The sequence below is a fragment of the Centruroides sculpturatus genome, unplaced genomic scaffold (genome assembly GCF_000671375.1).
Source record: "Centruroides sculpturatus isolate CEXI.00-Female unplaced genomic scaffold, Cexi_2.0 scaffold721, whole genome shotgun sequence".
Lineage (NCBI taxonomy): Eukaryota > Metazoa > Arthropoda > Arachnida > Scorpiones > Buthidae > Centruroides > Centruroides sculpturatus.
The window spans coordinates 288,240-305,015 of record NW_019385006.1 but is presented as its reverse complement, the minus strand read 5'-3'; the positions used below and the strand labels follow the sequence as shown (position 1 = coordinate 305,015).

Below are 16,776 nucleotides of genomic sequence, written 5' to 3'. Positions count from 1 at the left end.
TATTCGGCTTGATTAACGCACGTACGAAAATTGGCCCGCAAACCGCATTATGGCAAGGATCCTGCTCTCTATTGGCCCGCTGTCACTACGCTTCGCCAATCGCGTTTATTCTTGCCAATAAGCTGCCTCGACTTGTTCGATTATGTTATCAACTCAATTTCATATTTATTTTCACATTTTCACTTCGCGGTCCTTCTCTGTTCTTTTTCCGTTATTTACACGTGTAGGTCATTTCATTGTTATCCACATTTGATATCATTATTTATCACATACTTCCATGACACTCTTGTCTGTCTGTCACAACTGCCAAGAATAAACGCAGTTGTGACGGACAGACAAGAGTGTCATGGAAGTATGTGATAAATAATGATATCAAATGTGGATACCAATGAAATGACCTACACGTGTAAATAACGGAAAAAGAACAGAGAAGGACCGCGAAGTGAAAATGTGAAAATAAATATGAAATTGAGTTGATAACATAATCGAACAAGTCGAGGCAGCTTATTGGCAAGAATAAACGCGATTGGCGAAGCGTAGTGACAGCGGGCCAATAGAGAGCAGGATCCTTGCCATAATGCGGTTTGCGGGCCAATTTTCGTACGTGCGTTAATCAAGCCGAATATTCGGTATTCAGCCTGAGGCCAAATATACTATTCTTTACAACACTATTATACACTAATTCTGTAATTCAAATTTGAACAAATGTTGGAGTTATGAGGTTTTGATCGCGACTGAGGACATGGTTCTTGTACCGGTATGTAAAACGATCACACGATGAATCTTTTGTTGACAGGTTTCCTAAAACTAAGCAATACTTCGGTTGGTGGTTGACAGCTATACGCCGTGACAAATGGAAACCGAGCAACAGTATTGTTCTTTGCATTCGGCACTTTGAACCTAACTGTTTCTACTCACAGAATGGATACAACTATTTGCATGAAACATCAGTTCCTTCAAAGTTTTATTTTCTTTGGCATCTATAGAGACAGCCAGTAGTGCCATGAAGATTACTAAAGCGAATATGTTTGGCTAACGTAGATGATGATACTCAACGAATTGATGATACTTATGATGAGCGGAGCGTACAGCAGCAAGATGCTCAAATGCCTGACCCTCCACATCAGATAATCAGACATCATGGTGTTAAGACAAATGTACACCAAACTTGTTCATTTTGTGAATAAGTTATGTTTATTGATGGATTACTGCATTCGAAAACTTTCATTTGGGGATGTTCATAAATTATGTCCGTATTTTTTTTTTTTTTTTTTGAAATTGTTACTCTCTTTTCTTGTTCCAGTTTTTCCTAGTTTCCACAACCCCACCCTTCTTCGGACATTCAACAAAACTCAACCTTCGTTAAATCTTTATTACTTTCTTTTTGCTCTTCCTGCCTTGTGGGCACTAAGAGGGTTTCCTTTAGCAAGCCCATTATGGGTTCGGCCAGGCCCACAATGGGGCTGCCGAGTGGTGAGGGACAGGGCCCGACATATCCGAACGGACCACCCCCCGAAAAATTCCTGGGGATTTTTCGACCCGTTCGGATCCAAACCCGGGTCCCCAGAGCGGTAGGCTGTCACCTTGACCGCTCGGCCATCTGGCCACGCTAGTGCAGTGACTAGTAGCTCATTCTGCACGTTCCTTTTATGCTCTTTTAGCCTTTCTTTTAATGATCTCCCTGTGGCTCCAATGTAGTATAGCTCTTTTTGTCGCCTTTCGTCTTATATTGATATTCCATATATTCCTGGAATCAAGCTCTGGTCTGTCTTCCTTGTCTGTGCATAGCATTTGGTAAACTATGGTATTCCTTTTAAAAATTATCTTTTTGTTTGTTGCGGCTCTTATTTCTTTGTAAATATTGTTTAGAGGTGCCATACAGTGTATTCTTTTATTCTTCCTGCTCATTACCTTCATTACCGCCTATTTTTGTTTTGTTTTAATAATGGCGTTTATCGTATTCTGATAGATACCGCACTGCCTAGCTGTGCTTTGATGTGATCTAATTTTTTAATTCTGTCTTGTGGTTTGCTGCAGTGTGTGTATGCTCTCTTTATAAGTGCCCAGAACACTTCTATTTTATAGCTTGCCGAGTCTTAGAGTTTCTTGGTATAAACAGTGGGTTATACGTCGCCTTTCTGTAAACTTTTGTAGCGATTTCCCCTCCTTTCTCTACTTCTATTGCTATGTCTAGAAAAAGCATACTTTTGTTGTTTTCTTTTTTAAAATTTTGTTCTGGAACTTTTAATTTCCAGGGATGTTGTACAGATTATTCCCTGTGGAATTTTGGGACTGAGTATATATCAGAACTGAGGGGACCGAGACGAGTTCAACGGTACCCTACTTTTGGACCGAAAACGAAAAATAACAAAGTTATCATATTTACGATTTCTTGCCTTTTACAATGAATTCTATGCCATTTTAGAGTTTTTCATTAAGTGGCAATTTCTGATTGGAAAGGTTATATTTAATATAACCTAAAATTGCACAATTAATTTTTATTTTTTAAATAAAAAATTACTTGAAAGCATTAAAATTATTCATCTATTGTTTAAAGTCTTCATTACTTAAAAATGCACGCATTTTACCCTTCCCTAAGGGTAATTGTTTGAAGCAAATGAGGCAATAATAAAAACTGTAAAATATTGAAAAATGTTTAGAAATACTCGTATATTCACATAATTATTCTATTAACAAAAAAAAAAAAAAAAAATTAAACATTTTGAAAATGGTATAATTATGTATAGAAATGCATTAAATTTTACAATGAAAAGATGTGCTATTTGTTTTGTAGTGAGACTAGTTCTACAATTTAAAATTTCTGAATGTTGTAAAATATTTGTTTGTAGAAAAGGGCTGGCAGAATTACAATTTAATAAAAAGTAAAAGTTTACTTTTTATTAAATTGTAATTCTGCCAGCCCTTTTCTACAAACAAATATTATATTTTTAATTGTGTTGGGATTGTCACCTGTGGACATTTTAAACTGTTTTACATATTTGTGCAGAGGTATAGCCTCTAGAGAAAGGTTGTCTCTGCAATGGAAATAGTTGTTCCTGGTGATTAGACATGGCAAGAAAAATTGGACTTGTATCCAGATGTTTTACTTTTTATTAAGTTGTAAAATAGTTATAGGAGACTGTCATGTTATTACAATAAAATTATAATCCATGTTATACAATAGTAATTTCTCCATCTCGCTTTTGCATAACCTGTATATAGTGTTAACATCCGTCCGGTTTTCACCCGGACAGTCCGGGAATTGACTCACTGTCCGAGTGAACTATTAATTTTGTACAGGAATTAAGTAGAAATTGTGAAATTACAATGAAACAAAGTTCTTTGCAAATATTTTTATAAATTTACACTATTTTAACAGAGAAAAAACTGACACTTACTGTAACTCATCTGCAATTCTGCCATGTTAGTCTGCTTACGCCGACGTGTGGCACGCGACCTGTTGACCTCCCCTTTTTTTTCTTTTTTTCCTTGTACGATCGTACACATCTCAAATAGAGCTAAGTTATCTGTACCTGTTCTTTCTTCATTTAGGTTATTTACGTTACTCCTACGCAAGTCCCTAGTCCCTAACTGTAACTGATCTAGAACTGGCATGCACGCTATTCTTCGCATTGTAAAATAACATTGCACAGGGTCAGGAACTTCGAACAAACCTGACGTGCCGTCCGGGTCAGCGATTTTCAGAAGGTGGCAACATACCTGTATACTTATCCTCCCTACAAAGCAAACTCGCTATTTTGGCAGACTATTGTGCCACAAATTTTTGCAGAATGTTTCCTTGGTGTTTTCTTTTCTATTTTTTTGTTAGTCTTTTAATCTCCAAGATGTACATTTTGGGTTTTCTACCCTTCTTCAGTTGTAATTTTACAATTTTATATTGGTACTAGCTGTTACCCATGATTTCACCCGCACAGAGTTTGCAAGCAAACCATATTTATATTCAGTATTTCAACAACCATAGTATTTGTTATATAATACCTACTGCTGAGAATGATGAGAATTGCTGAGAATCAAACAAACTGTTTTCAATTTGATCAATTTTCTGGAACGTTTACAATCGTTCTATAATTGAACCGATATGCAATAACAAATTCAAATTTAAAATGATTTGAATATTTGGTTAAAAAATAGAAATATATAAAAATATTTATAAATATCTGAAATGTTATCAATTTAATACACCTAAGTACTCAATGAAGACTAAACGTAGTTGAAAACAAAAAATCGCATCTAAAATAGTACAGTAAAAGCCATTCTTTGGGTTAAGCCTTAATCCTTTCCCTCTCCCCCGTAGAGGAATTTCGAAAAATCCCTTCTTAGTGTACGTTTTCATGACGTACCATAACTGTGTACAAAATTTCACCTCGGTTCAGCGGTTTGCTCTGGGCGATGATGAATCAATCACTCAGTCAGTCAGTCAGGACAAGTAATTTTATATATTTAGATATAATTTTAGTCAGTACCCTCTGAAAAATTGTAATCCTTGTTAGAAATTGAAAACTCCAAGTGTATACTGTTAAAAATGAAGAACATACTGTCTAATGAAAGAATATACCTTATAAAATTGTAAAACTCCAACTGAAGAAGGGTAGAAAAACCCAAAATGTACAGTACATTTTGGAGATCAAAAGTCTAATAAAAAATAGAAAAGAAAAAACAAAGTAAAAATTTTTCAAAAAATTGTGGTAGGATAAGTCTGTCCAAATAGCAAAAAAGTAGCTATAAAAGAATAAAAAAATAACAAAGAATAAACAAATCTTTTCATCATCTAAAATTTAGTGTATCTAACAATATCTCAACCAGAAATGGTATTCATTGGATTTGTTACTGTAGTTTGGTTTAGGTTTACTTGTTTATGGCAACACAACACGTGGGCAATCTACCAAGGGGGTAGACTCCCAGGACAACTTTTATGGGAAACTGGCCCTTATCTAGTGTTTCAATTGTGAAGAAAATCCAGAAAATTCCACCTTGCCAGCGCACTTGGCAAGACAAACCCACAAGCAAATACCGATGTTCAGCAGTGTTACCCACTTGGCCACCAGTGGACATTTGTAATTGTAAACCAATTTTGGATATTTTGATCTATTTTGACAAATATAAAAATTTAAAATTTTAACACACTTTTAAAAATCTTAGAAATCATTGTTTATAGTTCATTACTACTACAATAATCTTTTATTATTATTATTATTTATTTAATAAATTGAGTGGCAAGATTTCCTTTTTTAAAATCTATTTAACTCTTTCAAACTACATAAGGCTTTTTTTCCCTATGCCTCCCATTGACTCAGCTAAGTCTACAATGGGAGCATCTGAATGTGAAAGATGGGACCTAGCATATCCATATTAATCTGTCCAAAAAATTTCCAAGCTAAACTAGAGTCATATCTGTGTACTATAGAGCAGCAAGCGGGTATCTTTAAGGCTTGGTCATATAGCTGCCAAATCAGATTTAAGTCACACAATTACTTGGTATTTCAACTGCTAATTTTCAACAAGATATTGAATCTTGCTGCTAATTATCAGTTGAACTGACTGTTGGTTAGATTTTATATAATCATATTTTGTCACAAAACAAAACTTTCATTTTCTTGCATAGAACTAAATATTTGAAAAAAAAATTTTTCTATAATTTGAAACATGTTTGCAGTCATTTTATGAAACTTCAAAGCTAATTTAAAGTCTTTTTTTATTTTCTTTTTCATTTTAAATCGTCAATCTTCTTCAATGATTAAAAATTATTTATGAAAACACAATATATTAAGAATAAAGTTTTATTCTTGTAAACAAATTATAATCAAAATAAACAACAAATTTGCTAATTAAACTGATAATATATCTAAATTAATTCTGTAAAAATATAAATTATAATATGAAAGTACAAAATCTTTACAGACCATTATATCATTATACAATTATAGGTTATATATATAAATAAAATTTAATATAAATACATAAAATAAAAATTAATTCAAAACAGAAATATAATCTATCTGCTGCAATATATTAAATTTAATTTAATATTTAAATATCAATTTTTCAAAATATTTCTTTGAGTCCATTTTGAAATAATTATTCAGTTTTCTGTTATACTTTTTAAATCATCATAAAATGATTTACATAAATCTTGATATGTTAAGATTATTTATTTTAGTTCATATATTACAATTAATCTCCTTATAAAATTCATCTTTGTGTAGTCTCATATCTTCATTATCATGTTCAGTCATAATAGTTTCTTTATGATGTTTTTTAACATGATTTTGAAGATGAACATGCTGTGTAAATGCTTTTTCACATAAGTCACAAAGAAATGGTTTTTCACCAGTATGAATTTTCTGATGTGTTTTTAAACTACTGCTGCTTACAAATCCTTTCTTACAATAACTACAGATATATGGCTTCTCTCCAGTGTGTACTCTTTTATGAATTTGCAATTTAACATTACTTATAAATCCTTTACTGCATAAATCACAAGTAAATGGTCTAATACTGCTGTGAATTTTTTGATGATTCTTTAAATCATTTTGTGATATACAACTTTTCCCACAAAAATCACATATAAATGGTCGTTCACCTGTATGAATTCTTAAATGTATCTGTAATTTTCCACTATCAATGAAACCTTTACCACAAGTGTTGCATATGTATGGTCTTTCTCCAGTGTGAATCCTTTTATGTATCTTCAGATTACTGATATGAATAAAGCTTTTCCCACATGAATCACAGATATAAGGTCTTTCTCCAGTATGAGTTCTTTGATGAGACTGTAGCTTACTACTATTAATAAATCCTTTGTGACATATATCACATACAAATGGTTTTTCTCCTGTATGCATTTTCTGATGGGTTTTCAAATCATGATTTGATGTGCACTTTTTACCACATAAATCACAAACAAAAGGAGTTTCTCCAGTGTGTGTTCTCTGATGTATCAACAATTTACTATTATTTATAAATCCTTTTCCACAAGATGTGCATACATGAGGTCTATTTCCAGTATGAATTCTTTGATGAGTATATAGATCACAGCTTCTTCTAAATGCTTTCCCACAAGAATCACATATAAATGGTTTCTCACCAGTATGTATCCTATGATGTATTTTAAGATCACTTCCTGTAGTACACACCTTTCCACAAACATCACATATATATGGCGTTTCACCAGTGTGTAGTCTTGCATGTGCTTTCAATTTACTGCTATTTATAAATGATTTATGACATAATTCACAAACATAAGGTTTTTCTCCTGTATGAACCCTATCATGTGTTTGTAAATCACAGCTCCTCCTAAATCCTTTACCACATGTTTTACACAGATATGGTTTCTCTCCTGTATGAATTCTAACATGGGCTTTCAAATCACTATTTGCAATACACATTTTACCACAAAAGTCACAAACATACGGACTAATACCTGTATGAATTCTTATATGTGATTTTAACTTGCTACTAGTTATGAATCCTTTCTTGCAAATATTGCAAAAATATGGTCTTTCACCCGTATGTACAAGAGTGTGTGTTTGTAAATCACATTTCCTTCGAAATTCTTTACAACAATAATCACAAACATAAGATATTTCAACAGCATTTAGGTCTGTATTAGTTTTTAAATTATTTTTTATTTCATACTCTGTATTAAATATATTACATGTTTCAGATTCCTTTTCTGTATGATTTTTTTCATGCAATTTTAATTGTCTTCTATTCATAAATTTTTTATTACATAAGTTGCAAGGAAATGTATTTTGTTTAATGTGCATTTTTCTCTGGTGAATCTTATATCCAGTATACTTTAGGAATTCTTTTCCACAACATTTATATATAGTGCTAACTTGTTCTGTTTCAATAATTTCATCATGTGTTTCTTTACAATTATCTTGTTCAGAAATTATATTATTATTGCATTCTACAGCTGTTTCATTGTTTAAAGTAACCAAATTTTCATCTGCTTCATCTGGATTTTCAGAATTTATTTCATTGTCATTGCTGTCTTCCATCCCAGAATTTAATTTTTCTTTTCTATTTTGTTTTTTCAAAATTATTTCTGCATTTTAATCTACTTGCCTTTCTTATTTTAACCAATGTAAATAGATAATTATGATATCTTGTTTGTAATTAATTGTCATATTTGTCTAATTTCCTGAATTAAATTTTGCAAAATTGTAGATTACTATTAAGAGATGAAGTATTTTTCTCTCCTATGAAATATAAATATTAATCCAATTACTTGAAAATACACATTATCTTATATAGAAAAAAACTTAATTTTAAAAATTCTAATACACCAATAACAAAATTTGACTTTTATCCTAATGTTTATTTAATTGAACATGTAATTTTCTTATATTCCACTAAAAAATGCAAATGACTTCCAAAACTATTATTTCCAATGAGTAAAATATATCATAGGATAGGTTATTAAAGTTTGTTATTGAATCTATTCATAACAGAAAAATAAATTATTTTCATATTATAAACAATATGTAATTACATTTATTTGAAAAAAAACATATTAGCAATAAAAACAATTATGAAATGCAATATAATCCACCTATTGTAATCATATGGTACTCACCTATATTGGTGACAATAACTGATTTATAATATTAAATAGGGTAAGTAAAAGTCTGGTTTTATTGACTCTGGCATAAAAAAAGGATGTTAAAATAATTTTAAAATAATCAACATAAAGATTTGTTAATTATTATTAATTCATGTATAACACATTCTTTGTCTGCCACTTTAATAATAGCTACAGTATAACTGATGAAATGCCACAAATTTAAACTATTGAATTATGAACAAATTTACTACTTTTTAGCTGCAATTTTCAAATCGTAGATCTATACATTCTCACTGTTGTCCATTTGTCTATCTGTCCTTTGTTCATCTTCAGAATGGAGTCAAATATATGAAAATCAAAGCCATATATGGAAAGCTTAGGGGCCAAAGACTCCAATTAACTATTCACAAACTTCTGGTCATCTATCAATCATACGATTGGGCTGCAATTTGAAAAAAAATGTAGACATATAAATTCCTACTGTCATCCGTCTCTTTCCTTAATCTCTAGAACAGAGTTAGATAGATGAAAGACGAGACCAGATATGGAAACCTTAGGAGCAGGAAGCCCCAATTAACTATATAAGAACTTCCAATGCAAACTAGAAGTCATGTTATTTCAATTAAAAAATTTTCTCTTGTAAGGTGTTAGATAGATGACCAGCACAACTCTATTGTTAAAGAAAAAGTATGATGTACAGGGGCAAGCCACTACTAATTTGAGATGGAGAGCATAAATTTTAAATTAAATACATAAAAAATATGATTAAAAATTGCAGCCCAGCATTGTAACAATGTCACACTATATAATTGCTCATTTCAATTAAAAATGTTCTTGATAATGGAGTTAGACAGATGACCAGCATGACTTTATTGTTATCAGAAGTATGATGTATACATAATGGAAAATATAATGTATATAATTCGGATATGCTGGGGCAAGGCAACAAATGATAAAATGAAGACCAGACATGAAAATCTTAGAGGCCAGAGGCAGCAACTAATAATATGTGACTTCTGGTCCACACTGGAAGTAACATGATTTAATTATTATTAAATTATGATTAAAAATTTGCAGCCCAGAATTGTGATGATGTCAGAATAAATAATTGCTCAGCTCATTATTCATTTGAATAATTATTCTTTTAGTTAAATTTGAAATATTAATTAATACATTTTAAAATATCCTAATATTTTTATTTAAAGACTAACGGCACAAAACCTTTCTCACTAATTTCTAGCCTTATTAACTGGAGTACAAATGTTTTCGGCCTTCTTAAGTGTACCCGAGGAAGGCCTATTAAGAAGGCCGAAAACAGTTTGTACTCCAGTTAATAAGGCTAGAAATTAGTGAGAAAGGTTTTGTGCCGTTAGTCTTGGAAATAGTTCTAGCTACATATGCATAGTAGTATTTTTATTTAATAAATTTTGTAAATTAATTTTAGAAAAAAATTCAATATCTTTATTTGAGTTTTTTTTTATATCCAAAGTATTGTAAACTGTAACACAATTTAAGAAAATATCATACTATATTTACAGTTTATTTGTTATGATTTTATAAGATTACTTTTTATCAAATTCATTTATCTAATAATTGTTCTATTAACAACTATGATGCATATTATATACTACAGATGATTTCTTGCTTTTACTGTAAGGATATTATAGTTGTGTTTTTTTAAAAAACTACCATTTCAGACTTTCTAATGCAAGGGTGGGCAACCTGCAGCCCAAGTTAGTATTTTGTGCCATCCTTATCTTTTAAAATACTTTGTGCAATAAGCACAAAGTATTTAAAAATATATATATAAAATAAAATAAAAATGTTAAATACTGACTTTGAACAGTCTGTAGCTATACTAAATACCTAGGTAGTTTAACCTGACTTCACTTGAAACATCATGTAGAGCTGTAAAGTTTTAAATTAAAATATTTTCTATCAAAATATTTTCTATCATATTTTCTATTACGTTTAGTTTTTGGCTTCTTTGCAAATTATTCACTATTAATGAAATTTGGGTTTTTACAGTGCCTTTTTTAATATAGAAAATACACCAAATGAATTTCAATTGGAGATAATAGGCTTGCAAAGTAATTTTGATTTGATACTTTTGAAGAAATAATTTCATAGATTTTTATAAAACTTTGATCAAATAAAATCAATTTCTCAACTTAAGGATGTGTGCAACAAAAATTCTTATTATTATTTTCTATAACTTATGTATGTAAAGAGCTTTTTCTGGCAATGAATTTAGTAAAACATAAACAGATTCACATCTCAAAAAATAATTTAAAACTAGAAGTTACTAATATTCAGCCAAATATTTTGGATATATTATGTTCACATTAGTTCCAGAAATCTCATTAAGTATATCTATTTTAATTTATAATCATATATGAATAAATAATTGTGATTTACTCTACCTTCTTTTTCTTTTTTCTCACGTGCACCCCACATCAGTTGAAATTTCTAAATGTGGCCCTTATATAGAAAAAGGTTTTCCATCACTGTTCTAATCTTATAATCAGATACAGTATAAAATCCTACTATTAAACAATGACTTCTTTAATAAAATTGTTTAAAAAGCTAAATATTTTTGTATATAAAATTTACATGCTCTAATCTAACCATATTTTAGCATTAGCATTTGAATTTATATTCTAATTGACAAACAATATGCATCAATAAAATCATATCTCAGATAAAACATGCTATAATCAGTTAGATAAAAAAAAAACAAGAATATAAAAAATTATATATTTAATTGTAACATCTAAAAAGTATTTAAGTAATGAATGAACAACCACATTATATATATATTTATGAGCATATAAGTATTGTGATGTTATGAAAATCATGAAAAAATTTTCATCTAATCCTACATTCAAGCCTACTTGAGTTCCTCTATATTTACAATGAATTTATGACAATAAATATGGTTTATCAGACCATCTGCAATACAGCTGTAGTGCACATGGTCACAAAAGGTCCTCAAGCCCAATAATTTTGGCAACATTGTTTGGCTTAATTATTCACATATTTTTAAATTCCAAATTAATCCCTCTTTGGGTTCTTCTGGATCAGCTAACGAATATATAAGAATGGAAACCTTTATCTAAGCACAGTAAAATTATGTTATAATGAATTTTAACATTTCTAAGTGTGTTATAAGTTACATAGAGCTCCTAAGATATTAAAAAGTGAAAGAATTAAATACAATTAACAATTCCAAGCAACCTCATTACTTCGAATAACGGAGCAAGATGCAGCAATCCCTAGAGTGCTTGCTTACACAGACTGCACTATACAAATACATTTATTGTATATTTACAAGGCAAGTACAGAAATAAACTTTTTATAAATATTTATTTTAATATTTTCCTAAATTTTAATCCTTTAAAAAACAAGGCTCAGGATAATTATAAAGTTTTAAAGTACAGTAATTACACTGCAAAAGCTGGAAAATAAACACTCACAGACACCTTCAGTACTGGTTCTGGCAGGTATTTATTTGGAGAAAACAAATGTTTCAATCAAAAACAAATGATCTTTGTCAGGTTATTTTGCATCCCTTTTTTTTAAAAGTTGTTCAAGTAATAACATTCAATTTACAGAACCTAACGAAGTTATCCAGTTATCCGAAAGTGATCAAAAACATTCATTTTTTCCAAATAAACAGACCTGCTTGAACTGGTACAGATGTCTGCAAATGTTTATACAATAACTGTAAAACATTTCATTTACTGTACCTATAACTTCAAATTATTATGGAAAAAAAAAAAAAAAAGGCAATGTTAATAATTTGGTAAATTTTATTCAGAATAATTCATTATTTTAAAATAAGAATTTAAAGTGAAATGAAAAATACTTACTGTAGTAGACGTTACTTTTAGTTAATTCATGCATGTATAAGCATATACACAAATTAACTAAAAGTAACTTCTACAAGTAATGTAAATACTTATTGGAATTTTATAATAATAAAACATAATAATAACTAAAGTTTTTTTTAAAAATAATGCATCACGATCAGTTCTTTATTTTTATTAAAAACTCATATAAAAAACAATAATGATAAATATAAGCAACTCTTTTTTCATTCATTCATATTTTGAGTGTTATGTAATCATATATAATTTTCATAATAACGAAAAAAATCTCGATAGCATTGTTACAGTTTCTTACTCTTTTTAAATATTCGTTCTTATCCATAAATTTCTATCACGCTTTTTCAAAATGAGCATTTAAATTCGTTATCTACACATAATTTTATGTTTACGACAAACGCACGACGCCATCTTGTATTTTTTCTGTTTATTTGATGCAGTGTTACCATCCAGATCTTAGTTGATTTTCATGCATTGAGGGAAGCAATTGTCTCGTTGAAATATCCTAATTGCTTCCACCAATTAAAGATCTAAATGCACTTATTATTTGTTAATATATCCTGATATTTTGAAGAATCTATTTTACTCATTAACAATGACAATATCACTTTTCCCATTGAATCCAAAAACATCCCAAATTACCAGTCATTCTAATTTGGCTTCTCTTTTCACATCGTGCCAATAATATCTATAACCATCTGGTTCATCTAAATTCTACTTTTTACATCAGAAAACACAACTTTTTCCCACTCCTTGGTTCAACTCGTGACAGATATAAGAGAGGTTACAGCCGACGTTTCCATCGGAAAAACGTGTACGTCGGACGTTCAGCGCCGCATTCCTGCAAGCCTAGAAGTTCGACAATGGCGTTTGGAACGTCAGTGGAATCACGCTCGACGTTCCAAACTCCATTGTCAAACTTCTAGTCTTACAGGAATGCGGCGCCGAACGTCCGACGTACACGTTTTCCCGATGGAAACGTCAGCCGCAACCTCTATCTCAAGTCTTTGAACGGGTATTACTTTAGGTATCACTTTCATTTTTCAGTATTTTATAATTGTTATCGCGAACACATCACCACATTGTCTGATGAGACACAGGTTTTGGTAAATTATCAGTTACCTGTCTAGTAGATAGCTTCTAATTGTTGTAAGGAAGAAAACAAACTTTTCGTTTATCTCTGTCGGTTAATTTTTTCTTGCACATCTATCCATTTTCTATACTTTTCTTGTATTGTCTATACATTAGACACAGCAGTTTTAGAAAGATTAGGTAAAAAAAATGGTGTTTTCTTCTGTATGTATGGATCTTAACTTTAAATAACTCATCGAACAGTGCGTCACTGTACAGATACGATGTCGTTTAGTCACTGCTGTAGAAGTAGATTTAAAAATCCTTCTTTGTATGTATAGTTTTTATAATTTAAAAAATATAATTTGTAGTTTGTTGATAGAAATTCAGCTAATGTTCGAATTTGAAAAACTACATACAGTTGAACCTGTCTATATGAAATTTCACGAGAAAGAAAAGTGAATTTAGATAAATGAGTTTCGAGATTTAGTGGTTCCTTCATTGTACGGTATTTTATTAATATACAATAGCAAATGCAGTACAGTCGACCCCCCTATAACACGGGTTCCTATAGTTCGGATTCCTATATGACGGCGAAAAAATTGCGACGGTATCCGTACGAACATGGTAAAAAAACTCCTATAATTGGTAAAACGTCATCGGGCAGCCGAACTACTTTCCGCCGTCCAGCGCCACGCTACGGAGAGTTTAGGCGGGTAAATTGAGTTTACTATCATCTGTACAGTATTATATATAAATTAAGTACTCTACATATAATTATATATTAATTACAGTAGAGCGTCGTTTATCCGAATCAATTGGGGACTGGGGTTGTTCGGATAACTTGTTTTTCGGATAACCGATTATGTACGAAAAAATATGCCATGTTGAAGTTTTTCTCCGTTGCGTGTCGCTTCGCGTTGAATTTTCGTCCATGTTAAGCCTAATGTAAACTTTTCAAAATAATAATCGTAGCTATTGTATCGTTAAAAATTATTTCTTTATTTTTTACAAACAAAATAAATATATTGAAAAATATAAAACCAAAAATAAAATTATACTTTAGAAGTTAATCTAGTATCAAAAACGTTCGATTCAGCACAACACACAGTCTTCAGAAAAACACCACACAAAAGTGCCAGTGCTGCCAGCTAAAACACACATCAACAAAAATAATATTGGAGTAGCCCAAGATATAGCCAAAAATTGCAGCGCCACAGCAATAGCGAAAATTTAGATTTGCCGACTGGAATTCTTTCGGATAACCGACTTTCGGATAAACGACGCTCTGTACCTAATTTATATATACAGTAGAGGTCAGACCCTCAGATGTGCGAGGATTCTCCAACGATAGACGTGTACGTGTGCTGATCTTTGTAATTATAAATTGTGAATACATGTAACTAATATTATTTTTTTTTTATTTTGTGCATGTTACAAGTTATAAATAAATGTAAACAAACAACACTAACTCAATAACATTAAATCTAAATAAAAAAATGATTAATTATTATGCCTTTTTGTCCTTTTTAACTATTTATAATTTATTTTGTATACTAGTACTTTCTATATATTAACAGGACTTATTATACTGGAAAATTATGGATGCAGATATCTAGTCTTACAGTTCAAAAATAATGTTCTTTATTTAGTTCACCTGAACACATACACTTCNGAGTATATAGATCACAGCTTCTTCTAAATGCTTTCCCACAAGAATCACATATAAATGGTTTCTCACCAGTATGTATCCTATGATGTATTTTAAGATCACTTCCTGTAGTACACACCTTTCCACAAACATCACATATATATGGCGTTTCACCAGTGTGTAGTCTTGCATGTGCTTTCAATTTACTGCTATTTATAAATGATTTATGACATAATTCACAAACATAAGGTTTTTCTCCTGTATGAACCCTATCATGTGTTTGTAAATCACAGCTCCTCCTAAATCCTTTACCACATGTTTTACACAGATATGGTTTCTCTCCTGTATGAATTCTAACATGGGCTTTCAAATCACTATTTGCAATACACATTTTACCACAAAAGTCACAAACATACGGACTAATACCTGTATGAATTCTTATATGTGATTTTAACTTGCTACTAGTTATGAATCCTTTCTTGCAAATATTGCAAAAATATGGTCTTTCACCCGTATGTACAAGAGTGTGTGTTTGTAAATCACATTTCCTTCGAAATTCTTTACAACAATAATCACAAACATAAGATATTTCAACAGCATTTAGGTCTGTATTAGTTTTTAAATTATTTTAATTTATTATTTTTTTAAAATAAATGAATAGTTAATATAAGACAGAATTTGGCAGTTAGAATTAAAGAACACGGATATGACATTAGTAAAGGACGCTGTAATACGGTTTTGTGTAGTATGGCACAGGCGGAGGCTTCCATAGTTAAATGGAATGAAGCATCTATTCTCAAGGCTGTGTGGTCTTCATCGTTAGCTTTGAAACACGAAAAGTAAAATATGGGATGGATGCATCAATGCAAGAGATGCAGATGGTTTAGTTTCGGCATGGAAGTTGTTTATAAAAGAAAAATTGAAACACAGATTCTTAGTCCCTATCTGACCTTTATAATGTGATGCCTGTTTAGTGTATTTTTATACATTTAATCTTTTATGTATTTATTTTATTTTTATTTATATCGTTTTGGCTGTAAAGTGTTTAGTATATTTATTTTGGTTGTTGATTTACTAGTTTATTTTTCGTTTTAATTTTGAATTTATAATGATCGAACATTTCATTTGCTACAAATTTGAAATACGTTCGATTGACAGTTCACCTGATGATGGCCTATCCATTAGGCTGAAAACGTTTGTGATTGAATAAAGTATTCTCAGCGATATAAGGTGTTAATGTTTTATTAAGTGATTCGCCTAATATTAATAAAAAAGATATGGACTTAAACTTGATAAACTTTAAAGTCCATCCTAAACCCCTAAAAATTTTATTTTCAATATTTTCCTTGATATTCGAATAAATTTTTCACGAAATTTCAAGAAATTTACAAGACAGAAGACATTATAAATAACGTGACGTCATCGACGACAACAATTAGATTCTAGCTTTATGGGCGATTGTTACCGAATAGACAATACAAACGTCAATTGTTGCTGGGCGGAATCCAGACGCCATTTTCGTATCGCCGGCAGTTTCCAAGAAAAACACCGAAATTTTTTCTAGTTATAAAAGAAAT

General features: G+C 30.7%; 1 protein-coding gene across 1 annotated transcript in view; it reads right to left on the bottom strand.

Moving 5' to 3' along the window:
- Window positions 1–6,026: 6,026 nt before the first annotated feature.
- Window positions 6,027–16,776, bottom strand: part of LOC111633298 (zinc finger protein 721-like) — a 38,175-nt gene continuing 27,425 nt past the window's right edge. Inside the window, exons 4-5 of the mRNA XM_023377836.1 lie at window positions 15,206–15,818; window positions 6,027–8,071 (exon numbers count right to left, since the gene is read on the bottom strand). Of these exons, the coding sequence (XP_023233604.1) occupies window positions 6,180–8,071; window positions 15,206–15,818 (2,505 nt within the window). The 3' untranslated portion in view covers window positions 6,027–6,179. The remainder of the gene's footprint in view (window positions 8,072–15,205; window positions 15,819–16,776) is intronic.